At 36.6% G+C, this 16,718-nt stretch overlaps 2 protein-coding genes across 9 annotated transcripts; both read right to left on the bottom strand.

Moving 5' to 3' along the window:
- Positions 1-1,012: 1,012 nt before the first annotated feature.
- Positions 1,013-6,951, bottom strand: gra (granulito). 8 transcript variants are annotated; one of them, XR_014603288.1, is made up of 9 exons: positions 6,814-6,951; positions 6,096-6,209; positions 4,927-4,994; positions 4,771-4,799; positions 4,526-4,631; positions 2,393-2,502; positions 2,198-2,265; positions 1,950-2,069; positions 1,016-1,872 (listed from the first exon to the last, which is right to left on the bottom strand). XR_014603288.1 is itself a non-coding variant. In XM_084089970.1 (8 exons), the coding sequence occupies exons 2-8, from the start codon at positions 6,149-6,151 to the stop codon at positions 2,060-2,062; spliced, it is 447 nt and encodes a 148-aa protein (XP_083946096.1). In that variant the 5' UTR covers positions 6,152-6,209; positions 6,814-6,951; the 3' UTR covers positions 1,013-2,059. The 8 variants fall into 8 exon arrangements, 6 of the variants coding, with proteins under 6 accessions (XP_083946096.1, XP_083946095.1, XP_083946099.1 ...); XM_084089970.1 differs by having other exon boundaries at positions 1,013-2,069; XM_084089969.1 differs by having other exon boundaries at positions 1,013-2,069; positions 4,927-4,997.
- A 2,373-nt stretch (positions 6,952-9,324) lies between these two features.
- On the bottom strand, positions 9,325-13,994 carry rbm12bb (RNA binding motif protein 12Bb). Its single transcript, XM_084089974.1, has 2 exons — positions 13,811-13,994; positions 9,325-11,677 (listed from the first exon to the last, which is right to left on the bottom strand). Exon 2 carries the CDS (start codon positions 11,653-11,655, stop codon positions 9,760-9,762), a length of 1,896 nt encoding a protein of 631 aa, XP_083946100.1. The 5' UTR covers positions 11,656-11,677; positions 13,811-13,994; the 3' UTR covers positions 9,325-9,759.
- Between the last annotated feature and the right edge of the window lie 2,724 nt (positions 13,995-16,718).

Here is a 16,718-nt window from a genome sequence, read left to right on the forward strand (position 1 = left end):
CTTAATTTACCTGAAATCACGTTACATTAACTATAGATGTGTTACACTTACTTTATAATAATTATAATTTGTATTAATTAATATTTTAATTCATTTTGAACAACAGCTTTTGTTTGATATATCAAAGCAATAAAATTTGTACTTTTGAAATATCACACACACGTTTGGAAACATTATTTTTAATGCTTTTGAAATAAGTCTCCTATGCTCATCAAGCCTCCATTTATTTGATCAAAATACAGAAGAAAAAAAAAAAGAAATACTGTGAAATATTACAATTTAAAATAATGGTTTTCTATTTTAATATACTTTGAAATATAATTTATTTCTGTGATGCAAAGCTGAATTTTCAGCATCATTTTCGTCTTCACAATCCTTCAGAAATCATTCTAATATGCTGATTTTCTTTCGGTATTGAATAAAAAGAAGAAAAAAAAGAAAAAAAAGATTAGTATTTATTTAGAAGAGAAACCTTTTGTAACTATACACTACCATTCAAAAGTTTGAGGTCAGTTAATTTTTTTAAAGAAATTAAAACTTTTATTTAGCAAGGATGTGTTAAATTGAAAAAAAGTGATAGTAAAGATTTCTATTTTGAATAAATGCTGTTATTTTTTACTTTTTATTCACAGGGTTATCACAGGTTCCAAAAAATATTAAGCAGCACAACTGTTTCCAACATTGATAATAAATCAATCAGCATATTGGAATGATTTCTGAAGGATCACGTGACAACGAAGACTGAAGTAATGATGCTGAAACTTCAGCTTTGCATCAAAGACATACATTATATTTTAAAGTATATTACAATAGAAAACAATTATTTTAAATTGTAATAATATTTGGCAATATTAAAAAAAAATCTGTATTTTTGATCAAATAAATGCAGGCTTGATGAGTGTAAGAGACTTCTTTCAAAAACATTAAAAATAGTAAAAAAAATAATAAAAAAAATAATATATATATACTGTATATATAAAATGCAAGAAATTCAATAAAACGATAAAGCAGAACAGCAACTAAAACATGTTATTTTATTGAATGTAAAGAATTTAGCGGAAATAAATCCAATCTCCATCTCAAATCCAATTTCAAGTTAAGACAATGAGTTAACAGATTACAATGAGATGCAAAAAAAAAAAAAAAATATTGCCTCTGCCCAGATGTGCAAATCATGGGGGGGGAATTCTTGCATAAGATCCACAGTGGTTGATTATTTTACCATTTTTAGCAACCCCTAATAAGACAATATGATAATACTGAAAGGGCTACAGTACTGTAACAAACACTTATTCTGTGCTCTAATCCAGTTTACAGCAGTGAATTAAATACATTTCAAACATAGGCATATGTGAACAAAAGAGATCTATTTTCGAGTGTCATGCTTGCAAAGAAAAAAATAACTTACTGTACCTTTAAAAAAAAAAAAGCTTATTATTACCCATCCACAGGCTCAATAATTGTCAAAAAATAGTGGCAGTTCCGTTTTGCTTGCCATAATGTTCAGTGTTAATACAATTAAGCAAAGTGAACAAATTCCCAATCTGACATAACAACTTGCTAGAAGTCAAAAGTGCACTTCACTTCAATCTTAAACACTTCAAGTCCAAATATCCACAATAATTAAATTTTCACACAGCAGATCATGAAACTAGACTAGTAACACAACCTATATTAGGCAAGGATCAAAAGCCTGAGTTCGACATCACCACCGTCAGATAAGGTAAAATGAAAGACTATGGTCAAGAAAGGACAAAGAGTGAGTTTAATACAAATTAGGATGTGGAATCTTTTGCAAGGATCAAGGCATCAGTCCTGTTAGTATCATTTAACACTGTACTGTGGACTGGTCAGGAACAAGCATTGCGACACCTACATAGAATACAAATGTGTTCAAGAATTCAAGGACAGTATTTTTTTTTTCTTTACAAAAACAAGGTTGTTTTTACCTTTTAAACAATGAAAGTTAATAAATTAACTTTTTTTTTAACACTTTCCACTTTGGCCCCCATGCACTGCAGTTTTAGACCATTGTATAAAAAGACTAAGAAATTCCACATTAGGCAGCCCTGTGTAAAGACATGTAAATAGATAAACTGTTAATCATCCCCTAAGTGAAACCGTTAATATGCAACACACAAAATACTAATTTCAACTCTTGAATTGGTTGTGATATTAGTTTGATGAATGCACTTACATGTCCTCGTCGTCGTGGTTGTTGTTATTGTAGTTGGTGAAAAAGTATCTGGGCACGGCATTGGTTCTCTAGATTGGGTGAAAAGATGATAATCGGAAGTTGTGCTATGCATTTTCATTATCACACACACCTATAAAACCATCTTCTGACAAATAAGTGCTTCAAAAATCTAAATCAAATCTGTGGATAACTCACTCCATTCTCCAAAACGATTGGATGTTCTGGTAAAAACTCAGGTTTCTTCTTAGCCATTGGACAACTTGCCATCTTGATGAGGAAGTCCCGAGTGTAGCAAATTCTTTCGGCTACAGTAAAAAAAATATTTAAAAAAGTATTATAAGGGCTGCTTTAGTAAAATGAAAAATATTTTACCTGTACTCTATATTATCATCCCACTGTTTTACTTCTAATTCCAGATATAGTCATCTCCCTAATACTTCTATAAAGTTTAAAAATAAACTCCAAAAGGCTTTTGCACCAGAGGAACGGTTTCATGGTTCTTATAACTATTGGCAGAAGTACCAGCTTTTTGGTTTGTTCACCCCGTAGGAACTGGGAGCAATATAAGTTATACATGAATATCAGTCACGTGACCTCTTACGTCATCCGCTTTTTCCAGTTGACTGCTGCCATCTTGAGTACCTACCGAGTACTGTCTATGGTACCGACAAGCACTAACTAGCTAGCTTGCTACTATTTACAGCTTCGTACGGATACAGTAAATGGCTACGAAATACAACATTTCGCACCTCGACTGCCATGAAAAGAAACGCTACTTTCAAAAAAATAATATCGTTAGGGTGTGATCCCTACGCGATACCTGATGCGTACTTCCAGCCTCTGTCCGCTGCTACCGAACTACCAATCCTGGCATTCAATGATATTATATGTTGATCTGACTATTTTAAGCTTGTATTTAAATGGTCCAGGGGCAGAACTTTTGCCAAGCGTGTCAGAGGTTCTGGGTTCTAATCTGCACTCATATATATATATTTTTTTTCTCATCAAAACCGATTATGTTTATCAGTGGTTGTATATCAGGCAGGGACACGTTTGTGTGCAGTTTGTTTTGTAATTTCACCAGAACGAATAGAGTCTCTCCACATTGAAGTCCGAGTGAAGACTGTGCGCAAGCCACAAACAAACACAGTATCCGCGCCACTGATCGCAGCCGCAACGAGCACTTTGATCACTTGATTTCAGAAACAACATATTTCAGCAGTAGATCGCCTCATATTTAACAAACGAACGAAATGAATGCTCTGCTAGTTAACTGGAGATGTTTTGTTTATTTGTATTGGTACAATCGTGCCGAGAGATGTTTCAAAAGTGGTGGGGACACATGTCCCACCCGCAAATTACGGCGTCTTTTTTCGTCCTGAGGTAGCCTGTAAAAGGATATTTTGGGGTCTCCTTTTTTGTTGTTGCACCCCACCACACAACATATTGAAGGCATAGCTAGCTCCTTTGCGACTGACGTGAATCAGGTACTCAAGATGGCGGCAGACAAGTTTTAGAAGTGAGTGACATCAGTGAGGAGACATTGGTGACGTCATCTGATATTCATCTATAGGAACACCTTTCAAGTGGTACTCACTGCAGAGTCAAATGACATCCAGCTCCACCTCTCTGGACGTCTAATGTGGTGGAGGGATAGAGTCGTGAATAGGGTTAGGGTGTGGTTGGATATTCTAGCTCCACTCATTAGACCCAAATTACATTCGCTCCTCTTCGCTGGACGTCTAGCGAAGGGGAGCTAGACGTAAGCTCCACCCATTGGACTCAGTTAGATCCTACTTCAGAGTAGGGTTCATCCAGGCAAAATAGGAATTTCCAGTGACACAAGTGTATGCTGATTGAACAAACGCATGCCATACAAAACACTGGCATCTGCCATTTTTAAAAAGACGTGTAAACTCACAGTTTACATATACTTACTTCACAAACTAACTCCAAGAACATGGAAAACAGTGACAGATGGACTGAAGCCAAAGTCCAGGTACTCCTCGCTGTCGGCCAGTTTACATCATTTCAGATTTTCAACTGGCGGTGCAAATGCAACAAGGAAAATGGCACCAGGATAATATTTAGCTGTCTGCCCTGCTCTGGTGGATAGGTCCTATAACTACCCAGTGCGAAAGCCCCTAGTGATGCCATATAAGAACCATTTTGGGTTCCCCAAATAATCTTTTATTAAATGGTTCTTAAAATAGTGTGAAGTATATTTTAAATGATCTAAAGAACCTTTTTCTGCTATAAAGAACTTTCTGTGCAATTGAAAGGCTCCATAGATTTTTTCCATTGGACCATAAATACCAAATAGAGCACCTTTATTCTGAAGAGTGCGTTGAGGTGGACACATGCCTTTCTTCTTTGGTTGAGGACTTTGAAGATGCAGGATTTCATAGAAATGCTCCACTTTAATAATGTTGTCCTGTCAACAGTAAAAACAGTTACCTGACAGAAAAATACACTCTTTCAGAGAAATTAGATAAGAAAAAGAAGAGGCCAGCAGCTACAATTAAAATCCAAAACTTGACAATATTATCTTAGGACAATAAAATTGGGCTTACTGGTGTAATCTCAGCACAGCTTTGAGGCACTTTAAGTGAGATATCCAAAGAAGCATACAAACACACACAGAAAAAAATACATAAGAAATGGCATCAAATGAAACAGTGACACAGTGTTTTGCATTTTTAAGAATCAAACTTAGTGAGAACATTCACATTTTGAACCTTGACGGCGCAGTGGTCTTGCTGGTTCCAGATTTTTTACAATCCTCTTGTCCATTCTTCTGCTTAAGGACAAACATTTCAGCATATTAATGTGTGACAAACATTCATGAAGTAATAAATGCATGTGTTTTCATTTGCATTTTCATTAATTTCAATTGACAAGTAAATTCTGGGCAATTTCCGACTCCACATGGATGGATGAGATCAACTAGAATCAGCCACACATTTTTCTTTTCAAATTAATCTGTCTAAAAGCCATAACATTATAGTATTAAAGTTCAGAATGTTTACTCAAGTACTCAAATGTCAGTTTTCTTCCCACAAAGACCCCTCCCCCTACTTTTAAGGATCAAGTCTGAGTAAAACTGGAATTTAAGCTCATAAATAGGTTTATATGACTTTATCAGAATATCCTTTTCATGCCCTTGTGAAGTCAATTAGATCAGTATAACATGCTATTTGGATTACAATCATTTATTGTTTAGGCTAGCCTATTTAAGTGTAATTTTCAAGATGCCCATAAAGGGCATATTTTAGTTTAAATAAATATTGGTTATTTGTAGATCACCAATAGCTGTTTTCTGGGCTTCTGTTATCACGGTTTAACTGGGTATTATCCTGATTCACACTCAGACAAATAACCTGTCCAGTACATTACAACTGAGGCAAATGGTCACCAATCTAGTGCAAGGTGGTGCATTCAGATCTGTTGCTGCGTTTTTAGTAATGCAAATACAAAACCCCCTGGAAAAGTTATGATGATAGATTAGTCTACATATTGGTAACTTAGATAAGCTACCAAACACAAATCCACACCTTTAATATTTTATTCAGCTTTAATTCAGTAATATTTCACACGACGCATAAGTCATGAAAAAATACTTTTTGAAGTGTAAAAACTAGAACGGCGCATACCATTGTTAAATAAAACCGACATACGTGTAAAATATAAAAAAATAAAGGTGGCGTGAACTTTATCATCTGACTCGATCGGCATCAACGGTGCTGCTAGCTGCTAGCCACCATGACTGCGAACTTTTCCCTTGATAATCACATTTTTTTCTCTCCACATAACATCTTTACGATAGACAAAAATGTAAAAGAATGTCACAACACAATCAGTCTAAAATAAACGAGTAAATATAATATTGGCAACTTACATGTTGTTCTCACTGTAGCGTCCAGCCTCAGTCACCGCTCTGTCTATCTCTGTCATTTCCAAACAAATTCATTCCGCCTGAGCTCGTGACTCCATCTGTGCGTTCATTATCACTCTGAACTCACCCAACATCACATACAGAAAATAATAATAATAATTACTGTGTTTATCCACATCTTTGATTGTCAGCAAGTTTTGCAAAAGAAAAAAAAAAAAAAAAATCAAGGTCGTCCCCAAAAATAAAAATAAAAATAGAAAATTATGATATGCAATTATTCATAAAATTTATCTAGGACACCCACTGATATAGGTATAAATTAATCCTCACGGAAAGGTTTTGAGTTATGATTTGGTCATGAGGTTTATATAAGCCTTCACTAAGCATTCAGGCAGGTAAACTGTCCAGAACGCAAGTTCTTCATTGAAGTAGGCTAGGCTACCTGATTCTTGGTCTGGTTAACTTGTGAACTATAGTAAGAGGCCAAAAACACTGGTTCCATGGTCTGTTGTTCAAGTCAGTTTGTTTAGTTGGAAGCCCAAGGCTTTGACTGCCAACCTGCTGAACAAACTTTTCAAACTAGTTTTGAGAAAGGCTTATTGTTCCCCCTTTTCACCTGTGCACCAACTTCTCACCCAGACCTTTGCTTTAGGTTTACTTGACTATGCACAAAACCTTTGCACTGGCCATTGTGACCCAATAGTATGACCTCAATACCAACCTGTTGCTTGTGCACTTGTTTACTGCAACTCTTCTGTCAATACCTGACAATAGAAATCACAATGATGCACATAGGCCAACTAGCACATTCTTTGTGTAAAATCTCTTGAGTTTAACTCCTACAATTTATGCCTTTTTGGTTGCACCCTACATGTGACAATATGACCATTGTCTTTAGTGTATTATTTTTGCACCCTTTTCACACATGGTGTCCCAAACTCTTACTTCAAAATTATTACTAACCATCTAGGATTTGCATTACCTTCTTACTTTCCTTTTTAAGGATAAGGCCCATTTCTACCATAGCAGTGTTTTTTTTTTTTTTTTTTTACAGTATCCGTTGTGCTGCAGTTCCCTCTAGTGGCCTCTTCTTTTTCAGTAGATTATATGAGTATGTAAAGCCGTTGTGGGTTGTATTTGACTGTTTGCTGTTAAAATTGCTGTCAACTGCGGTTTGAATTACCTGGAAAAATGGCCCCATGACAATGAGCTACAGTTTGTAAAGCAAAATGAAAAAAGCCTGAATGCTGATAAACAGTTTCACCATTTGTGAACAGCATGCTGTGAAAAAACTAAATGGAATAAGCATTATACAATCTACATATAAATAGACATATAATTCATTAAATACTGATTCAGTTGCTTCAAATAGACAATTGATGTTGTGATACTTAATGCTGCATGGTACGCCTACAGAAACCTAGTTATGTGCATTTTTAATTATTTCACATTATTAGTCACAGTAGACTAATAATGTGAAATAATGTGTGATCAGTATGGCATTAAAACACATTTTACAGACTGCATGCAAAAATCAGAACATTAGTGTTAATAAAAAATCCATGCAACTCAAATGCAAATAGTCAATTTTTCTAAAAAATAAGGATATTCCTATAATAATTAATAAATATAAAGATATTCTTAATATATTCCTGTATTTACATATTGCCCACTCACGAAACTTTGCACACGCGTCGGAATTTTAATGTTTCGCTATGAAACAGCGAGGGCCCTTTTCATCGATTCCTTTTACTTTTTTCTAAAAAATGTTCCTTAAATTTACTGGTAACACTTTATTTTGATGGTCCCTTTTGAACGTGCTGTTGACTATAAGTAACTTTGCAACTATATGTCAACTAACTTTCATTGGAGTATAGACTGTCTGCTTAATATCTGCAAACACTTTATTGTGATTGTCCTCCAACAGACACTCTACTGACTATAAGTAATTTTGCAACTACATGTCAACTTAATCGAACCCTAACCCTACTAATACTTAACTTAACTAACACTCTAATGAGAGTTAGTAGACATGTAGGTGCAGCGTTACTTATAGTCAACAGAACGTGTTAAAGGGACCATCAAAATAAAGTGAAACCAATTTACTTCATCACATCAACAAATGTTATGAGAAAACCTTTGAAACATGGAATAATAATAATAAATATTATACATTATGTGGTTTAGCTGTTGCCACCAGATCTTTCCCTATCCACCTTAGTTTTTCCCACAAAATTAAACTATTTCCTGTGAATCTTTGAGACTTCTGATTCATTAGCTACTAAACTAAAAAGAATAACTAAGTGCCGTAAACGGTGAAACTATTTGCACTACAGTGTTTATATGATTAAGATTAGTTCAAATATGATTGCAAATACCAGTTTGCAGTATCGAGCACTGCAGCATAATGACTTTATTTTGTAGTCTTACGGTCATTTATTTTGTACAGCTAAAATAACTGGAAGCAGCTGGCACTGGAAGCCTTGCACATTTCAAGGTAAAAATGGCCATGTCCGTGCTTGTGTTAAAAAATGTGGATAGATCAGGGGTAGCCAACTCTTCTCCTGGAAGGCTATCATCCTGAACTGGCTAATCAAGGGCTGCATCCGAAATGACATGCTTCCAAACTACATGGTAGGCAAAAACAGTAGGCCTATGTGACGAGTAGTATGTCTGAATTCACAGGACTCTTACAAGAGTTGGTAAAAAGTACTTGGTTGACCTACTACTTCTGGCGAGATTCTGAAATGCACATAACATGGACACTTTACCTCATGAAGCCACTGGAGAGGATTTGTGAATGGCAGGGAAGGGACACTACTGATGGTGATAGGTCACATGACAGTTAGGGTTACATTCATACTACACATTCAAAATAACTTACTCTAAAAATGACTTGGTTACCCCTAATTGGAACATACTAAGAGAGCGAGCGCTTTCAGATGCAGTCTGTGTTCAGGATTACGTCTTGTTAATAAAAGTCAAGTGAGTTGGAGCAGGGTTAAAGCTGAAGTCTGCAGAAAGGTAGCCCTCCAGCTCCTGGATTGACCACCCTTTCTAGACTATAGATTATGTTGGTAATCAAGTAATTTTACAATTATAAGTATTTAGACTTAATGAAAATGCATATTATTATTACTGGATTGCAAATGAATCCATACCAACTGTGAATAATAAACCCACTGTGGACCACTGCAAGAAAAGAAGAAAAAAACACACACTTAGAAAGAAATCAGAAGAACAAGCTGATGTCTTTAATAGCATTGAACACGAAATTACAGTTTTTATGGTTGTAGGAGGAAATTCACAATCTCACAATGTTAAGAAGATTCTTTTAAATTTGCTTTTATCTGCAAACCACACATTACTGACATCTGTACAGTGAAATTTCATTAGATTATAAAAGTCATTACTCTTTATTCTTTCAAAAGTCATTACTCTTTATTTAACAGCACAAATAATACTGAGTCTAGATACTGTCACTGACATGCATACAAATGCATAATTTCCGAATAGTCAAGATAAGGTATGAATCTAAATTAAAGCAATATTTTAAAAAAGAAAGAAAAAGAAAACATGTCGGCAAATCTCTGAAAATGCACATACAACTTAAAAGAGAAAGAAACAAAAACACAAGTTTCATCAAAACTGTAGCCCAAAAGCATATCTAATCAAACACAATCTGAATCTTCCTGGTGCCAATTGGTCTTCCATTCAATTCTTGAAGAGCAGTGAGCGCCTCCCTGTAGGATTCGAACACTACGGTTGCAGCACGCCTGGGAGCTCCATTTCTGTCATACTGCAATGAAGCAGATCCTGGAATCAATCTGTATCCATAGAAGAAATCATAAATCTCATCGATCCTTATCTGAGAGGGTAGATTGAGCAATTTAACACCGGTCGGACCATCAAGTTGTTGGTCAGGTGATCCATAACGTTGACTTCCATTACCATCCAGTCCGGGTCCAAATGCATTATTGCGGCCAAAATTAGGCTCAAAACGATCATGACCTCCATAATCCTGGCGCAAATTAGGCTGCATCTCACAATCATCTCGAGGCATCTGGGTGTTCGAAAAACGAGGACCATCATTCAAAATTTCATTCCTTTCTTGTGGGCTAACCGTCAACTGCTCATTCACACCAAAATTCTGCATCTGGGCCATCGTTATGCACTTAAGCATGACCTCGGATCCAAGAAACCTCTGTCCGTTTAGGGACTGTGCCGTCATGGCTTCCTTCTCAGACTGGAAGATCACCAACGCCTCACCGAGCCCAGCTCCTCTTTCGTCATGCAATAAGACAACCCTATCCTCTGAAAGTGGAAATCCATGAAAGAAGTCCATGATCTCCACCTTGCGAACATCAAACGGGAGATTGCGTACGTAGACACACCTCAACTGAGAGTCAGGAGTGTTTCGTTGAGGCTGGGGCACTTCAGCTGATCGTCTCGACCCTTTCACCTCATCTCTCTCGTCAATGGACGATTCCAACAAGGTGACCATTTTCTCCTTGGAGATGGGTGACACGTACACTACCTTATGCAGCAACAATTCCTTATTATGAGCCAAGCCAGCACAATAGTCTGTGAGATTTCTAAACACCACAACAGCCGATTTGGTCTTATCGTCCTTTTTTTGGGCAAAGATAATAATCTGGTCATCCTTCAAAGTAACCGGATGAAGAAACATCCTCAAATCCCTCTTTTCAACAGCATGAGGCAAGTTCTCAAACATTACGCAGTATTCTTCGTGAGGGGGCGAGCGTGATCTAGACCTGAAGGAAACAGGAGATCGAGATCTCGTTCGCTCTAAGGACGGTCTTTTCCGAATGTCCTGTCTAGGGACACCTCCTGCTGCCAGCCACTGCTCCTCAGAGCATCTTGATAGTTGTATATACCGTGCCCCCATGTATAGCCGATCCCTTTTCAGACCTTCGATTACATCCTCTTTGGAAGCCAAGCGCACAATACTTTGTCCATTAAACGTTCCTCTGGGGTTTCTCAAAAACAGAACATCTTCAATCTTTATCCCACTGAAAAATTTATGGACGTCGTCCTTTGTTGCAGAGAATGGCATCCCTGTCAATTTTAAGTAAAGATCCGCTCTCTCTGGCACTTCTGCTTCTCTCTGGTGTCGTATCTCACTGAATGAAGATGGAGAGGGCCTGTTCCTCGTGTCTTGATGATCCGGCCTTCGTACGTCTACTCTTATGTCTTTATTGAATGGCAGAGGACCTCGTTCCACAGAAGGTCTTTTGACACCCTCCTTGTATATTCCCCTGCCTTTTAACTCAGACCTTCTAGTGCTTTCCTCGAGAACACTCTGCATTTCTGACTTGCTACTCAGGAGCAAGTTGACAGGAGAGCCCTTAATGCAGCCCCCTGAGCGTGCCATCGCTCGTCTCGCATCTTCATCAGATGCAAATATTATAAAAGCTTCCTCAAGCTCCCCACCAATTATATGAACCCCACCATCAGGGATTCTGAGCCCAGTGAAGAAATTGCGAATGTCCTCAGAACCAGCCGTGATTCTGAGTCCCTGTAATCGGATGACCACAGCCATGATGGAGCACACACAACAGCACCTGCAGACAAAAGGGGTACATATAATAGCGTTATCGCTGACACAACCATTGCCTCCATATAACAATATTCAAAAGAAATCCCAACTATCATTTTCAAACCGTAAACCACAAAATTAGGAGAAACAAACCTCTCACGGCCAACAAATATAGCTAACAACAATAACAGCCAGTTTGCAGCAAGTAATAACGTGCTTCTGATCCAGAAAAACAAGATAACGTGCCTCGGATTAACAGGAAAGACTAGTTTTCCAACCTTTAACGTCGTTCTTTCAGCTTCCGCATGCAAATGTGCAAGTAATATGAACTCCATTCACAAATACAGCTTATCAGCTGACCGCACTAACAAGAGAGAAACATCATAAAAGTGTATACAAGTAACAAGAAATTACAAATATCACTGCTAGCATCCATACATACACATATTGCAGATGCTTAACTGTAAAATACTTTGTCCTTTTAAATTCTGTTAGCTACTGTTTTATATATCCACAATTTCCAACAGAAACCGATCAACAGCAATTGATTTCATAAACTCATTAAGTATTTAAAAATAACAAGGCACTTTACATGAAGCTCAACAGCCACTTACAAACTGCACAGCCATCAAACCAAATAACAAAACAACAGCCCAATACATCGCACACACAATTCCACTTCACTTGTGTGCAAACTGTGAATTATAAATGCTTTTAAATCAGTGGTTCTCAAGCAGGGGCCTCAGCAAAGAGGACATCAATTATTTGAGCCATTCATGCCTTAAGAATGAGGAAGAAAAGAGGGGAACAAGATCGGCAAAGGACCACGAGCTAAAAAAAAAAAAAAAAGTTTGACTCGGGTAGGGATGCACCGAAACTTCGGCCGCGGAAAATTATCGGCCGAAAAAGGCATTTCCGGTTTTTGGCGAAAGGTAAAAAATAAATATGATAAATATGATCATGTTGCATAGAACTGGATAAAGAATAATATATTGATATTAAATAAATATATTTTCAGTCCAATTTTAGACTAACTGTTTTAAATAAAAGTGTGATTATTGGCTTGCATTTTTAAAAATTCAGTATCATTAAAATTGTTGAATTTTATTAAAAAGTATTATATTAATAAAATTATCAAAAAAAGCTAATTTAAAATAATAAATAAATATTTTTTAAAAAAGCATTCATGTGCATCCAGAACTTTCGTCACAGAATTTTATTTTCGGTGCATCCCTAGATTTAAGTCATTACAGCAGAAGAATTTAAAGAAATATCAGCCGTTTTGCTTAATGGGAGCCCTTGGGGTAGAAAAGAGTGAGAACTACTGTTTTAAATGCGAACTATGAGATTAAGAAATGCAATACCCTCCAGCAAACTTGCCATTTTATTGCCAATAAAACACACATACAGCTCACATTTACATCTTAAGTATCCAGGAAAAATAATTTTCTACAAACTTCTCTATTAGAAAAAAGTCAATTTAAGACTGTCAATTCCCGATGTCACAGAGCCCATCCACTAGAACAGTAAACAAGTCCTATTTTCAGTTGCAATACTCTTCAGATAAAAGAAAGAGGTATTTTTACAACTCGAATTCACAACCAAGTTTCCCATTTCGCTGCACTTCTTTATGTAACCAATACAAGACTGAGGGCGCATTTTCACACACACACAAAAACCAGTGTCTGTACATGGCTTCCGCTTTCTCATCCGGTAAAAATAAATAAAAAAATAATTAAAAAAAATCCGTGGTGCATAAAATCCCCTCTTTAAATTCAAACGATTTTATAACACTGGCCGCAATTATTTTCGACAAGTAGACCTCTGTAGTATCCCTCGTGCTTTCTATTTGTGTTGAACCGCGAGCTCCTCTGTGCTTTCGGAATCAAAACTGCGCCGAATCAAACAGCTAGCATTCACGAGCGTCGTCGAATACAGCCGAACCAACCAACCCAACTGTTTTAATAAGCACAATATACGTTTATACACAATGACGAACACTCGGCAACAAACATATGACATAAAGAGCAACGTCAATTCCGTCATAACAAAAAACATTGGCGTAAACAAAGAGTGCAGCAGCTGTCTTCCGTAGTATCGGGCAATGCTAAACGTGAGAGGCCCAGAATGTGAAGCGCACAATATTAATCAAACTTACACAAAACAAAGATATCAATCCTTTCCAAATATAAAGGAATGCGAAACTAATGCCGATCTGCGGTGTCGTATATCCGATTCCAACCGTGACTAAACAACAATTTCGTTGTTTGTGATATCTGACGCAAGGACGAACCGAAAGAAACTAGAGCATCCGCATCTCCTCCAACGCCATCTGTAAAACTACGGAAACCCGGAGGCGCTGAACACAAAAACTCAACCGAGAAACAGACGAGACACAATAGACGCCAGTATGATCATTCTAGAAAATCTCCAATATCTTCAACGACCCATTTCCTATAAATGATACCACTCAAAAGCTGTATATAAAATTGCACACTACAAATCTATTATTTATTGAACGTTCTATTTATAAAATTTATATTTAATGGCTATAAAGTGTAATGTGGTGTAACAACCATCAAGCAAAATTAGGCCTAGTTCATCTTGAATACCAGTGTATACAACTTTATATTTACAGATAAGTTCAAACTGTATTTGAAACATATTTTTTTTAACATCTCCATACACCTGGACAAAACATGACATTTCAAAAAAAGGTTGAAATGTGATGTATAAAAAAATGACCTTGACTTTTTAAAAATAAATAATGAAACATTATGCCAAATTCTATGCTTACATAATACTTAGCCTACGATTATTTAATTTTCTTTTCTTTTTTAATTTCTGACAGTTACACAACCTAGAAATTTTGACTAGCTTATATTATATTATCAACTATTGACTATTAATATTACACATTTAAAAAATATGCTTTGATGACAATGGAAATTCTCTTTTTAGGGACATATGTTTACACAGATTCTGTGGGTTCCTGCTGCCATAACCATGTCTTGAACATGGGGGATAGTGGTGACCTGTGACATATTATGTTGAATATCAAGTTTTTTGTGTGCATGTTTGTTAATGAGGGATTTGTGTGCACATTGTTTTAGATTTATGGAGTAAACATATATATTTTTTTTTAATTTTGAAGTTAAAAGGAAAAAGTAGACCTTTGCGGTAAGATGGGCTAGTGGTGGTGCCGTCTATTTAGATTCCATCTAAATATGGGCTGTATTTAAGTCATAGAATAAATGTAAATTTCAGATGAATCTCTTTTACAGCTGGGATTTGGCTTTGTCTGTTTTGGTCAATTGTTCAATTAAATGTCAAACCACAATTTTAAATAGAATAGTTGATTCAGTATTTTATATTAATTACATTTTATATTGATCCTGCAAAAGTTTGTCTTAGGAGGCCCTTTACACGACACCATTTTCAGCTTAAAAACGGAAAACTTTTTATGCATTTTGACCGTTCATTTACACGATATTGGTGTTTTGGGGGCCTGAAAATGCAAACTTGAAACATGAAAAGCAGGTTTCAAAGTGCAAGTTTCTGAAAAAGAATTTGTGAAAACGGTAACGTCATGCGCATCCGAATGCGTATTCGGTCTATAAGCCTATTTCTTTACAAAGTGACATCTCCAGGTACTGGCCTGGCAGCATAATACAGTACGTGTGATGTAAACGTACTCTTAGTGTTCTTGCCCCAGGTGGGGAGCCACCTTACCTCATGATTTGACTGGCCATCTCAATCATTTTGACATCGAGGAACGCTGTTAGAACGCTGAGGCAGACAAGCCTAAAATATAACTTTTAAAAATATTTTTGTCATCTTAACAACAAACAGCAATGGAGTGCAGCAGAGAAGCATCAATAATATCAAATATTGGGGAGACAAGTTGGCCATGAGGAGGGGGGATTGGCCCCCCTTGTCTATAGTGGTTAAACGACCCTATAATTGTTTCACGGTTGGTACAACAACAAGCAAATGACGCCTGTAATCTAGAAATTTACAAACAACCTGATTTCAGAATAGTCCTCTGAGCAGATCCCTTTAACTGAGATAGGGCTACAACAAAGGGTTACTGATTCAGTGGCCCATTGAACACAATGATGCCCTCATTTTAACCTCTGTGAGGCTTTAGACTATGATAAAGGGGTTGTGCTGGTTACCCTGGCCAGCTGCCAACACTGCCTAAATAATCATACTGAGCCTGGTGCTGAGATACCATATTCACAAATAAATAAAATAATAGAAAATCAGGAAAATGTAGCATAGATAAAACACAAGAATTAACTGAAAAAGAAAATACAGTAAATGAGTCAAAAAGGTCTGTCATCAAGTTGGAATTTTGAAGTGTTCTCACTGTGAACTCTCACTAAAGACAAACATACCAAACAAAATATGTTTAGACAGACACAGCCATTTGAAGATAACAACAAAACATCAGACCTGTAGAAAAGAGAAAATGTACAGAATTACAAACAATTCATCAAGTGTGAGACTTCTGAAGACAAGAAAGAGACCTGCACAGTACAAGATGGATTAGGCAGGGCTATTTCCACTACGAGGCTCCACCTGGAACTGTCAGGATGTTTCCCACTGGAAACTCATCACAAATTTCCTCATGAAGCTAAGAGCAATGACTGAACAGTGAGATAAAGCAGACACAGATAACCAACACTTTACATTATGTACTCCGATCAGCAAGGCTTGTGCATCGTCACCAAACACCATGTTATTACAAAATAATCATGCTACTGTTTTTTTAATATATTTTAATATTTTTATCAGCCCAAATATTTTTACATTTCAGCTGAAATTGGTAATGAAGTAAAGACGATAGACTCTCAAGCTCTAAACACAAACTGTTAGCAAGTTGTGAAATGAATAGACCCCAGAAGAGATAGACATCAAAATGTTTAAGACATGCCTTTATTTGAAGAGCCAATGTCCATACCTGTGGCTTGAGATCTCTGCTAGTAATTATGTGTGAGAATATCTGCCTTTAATTGTTTTATTAGTAACTAAACTAACTGAGTGAATTGTCGACCACAGAA

This window comes from Abramis brama (genome assembly GCF_963993115.1).
Source record: "Abramis brama genome assembly, chromosome: 17".
NCBI classification, from domain to species: Eukaryota; Metazoa; Chordata; class Actinopteri; order Cypriniformes; family Leuciscidae; genus Abramis; species Abramis brama.

Excerpts from the sequence above, each read along its gene's own strand:
- gra (XM_084089969.1), bottom strand. The coding sequence starts at position 6,151 with ATGACAGAGATAGACAGAGCGGTGACTGAGGCTGGACGCTACAGTGAG. Across the intron at positions 4,800-4,926 it reads GCGCCGTCAAGGTTCAAAAT|TGCCTCAAAGCTGTGCTGAG; the intron begins GTGAATGTTCTC and ends TCTCACTTAAAG. Across the intron at positions 2,503-4,525 it reads ACGCACTCTTCAGAATAAAG|CCGAAAGAATTTGCTACACT; the intron begins GTGCTCTATTTG and ends TTTTTACTGTAG.
- rbm12bb (XM_084089974.1), bottom strand. The coding sequence starts at position 11,655 with ATGGCTGTGGTCATCCGATTACAGGGACTCAGAATCACGGCTGGTTCT.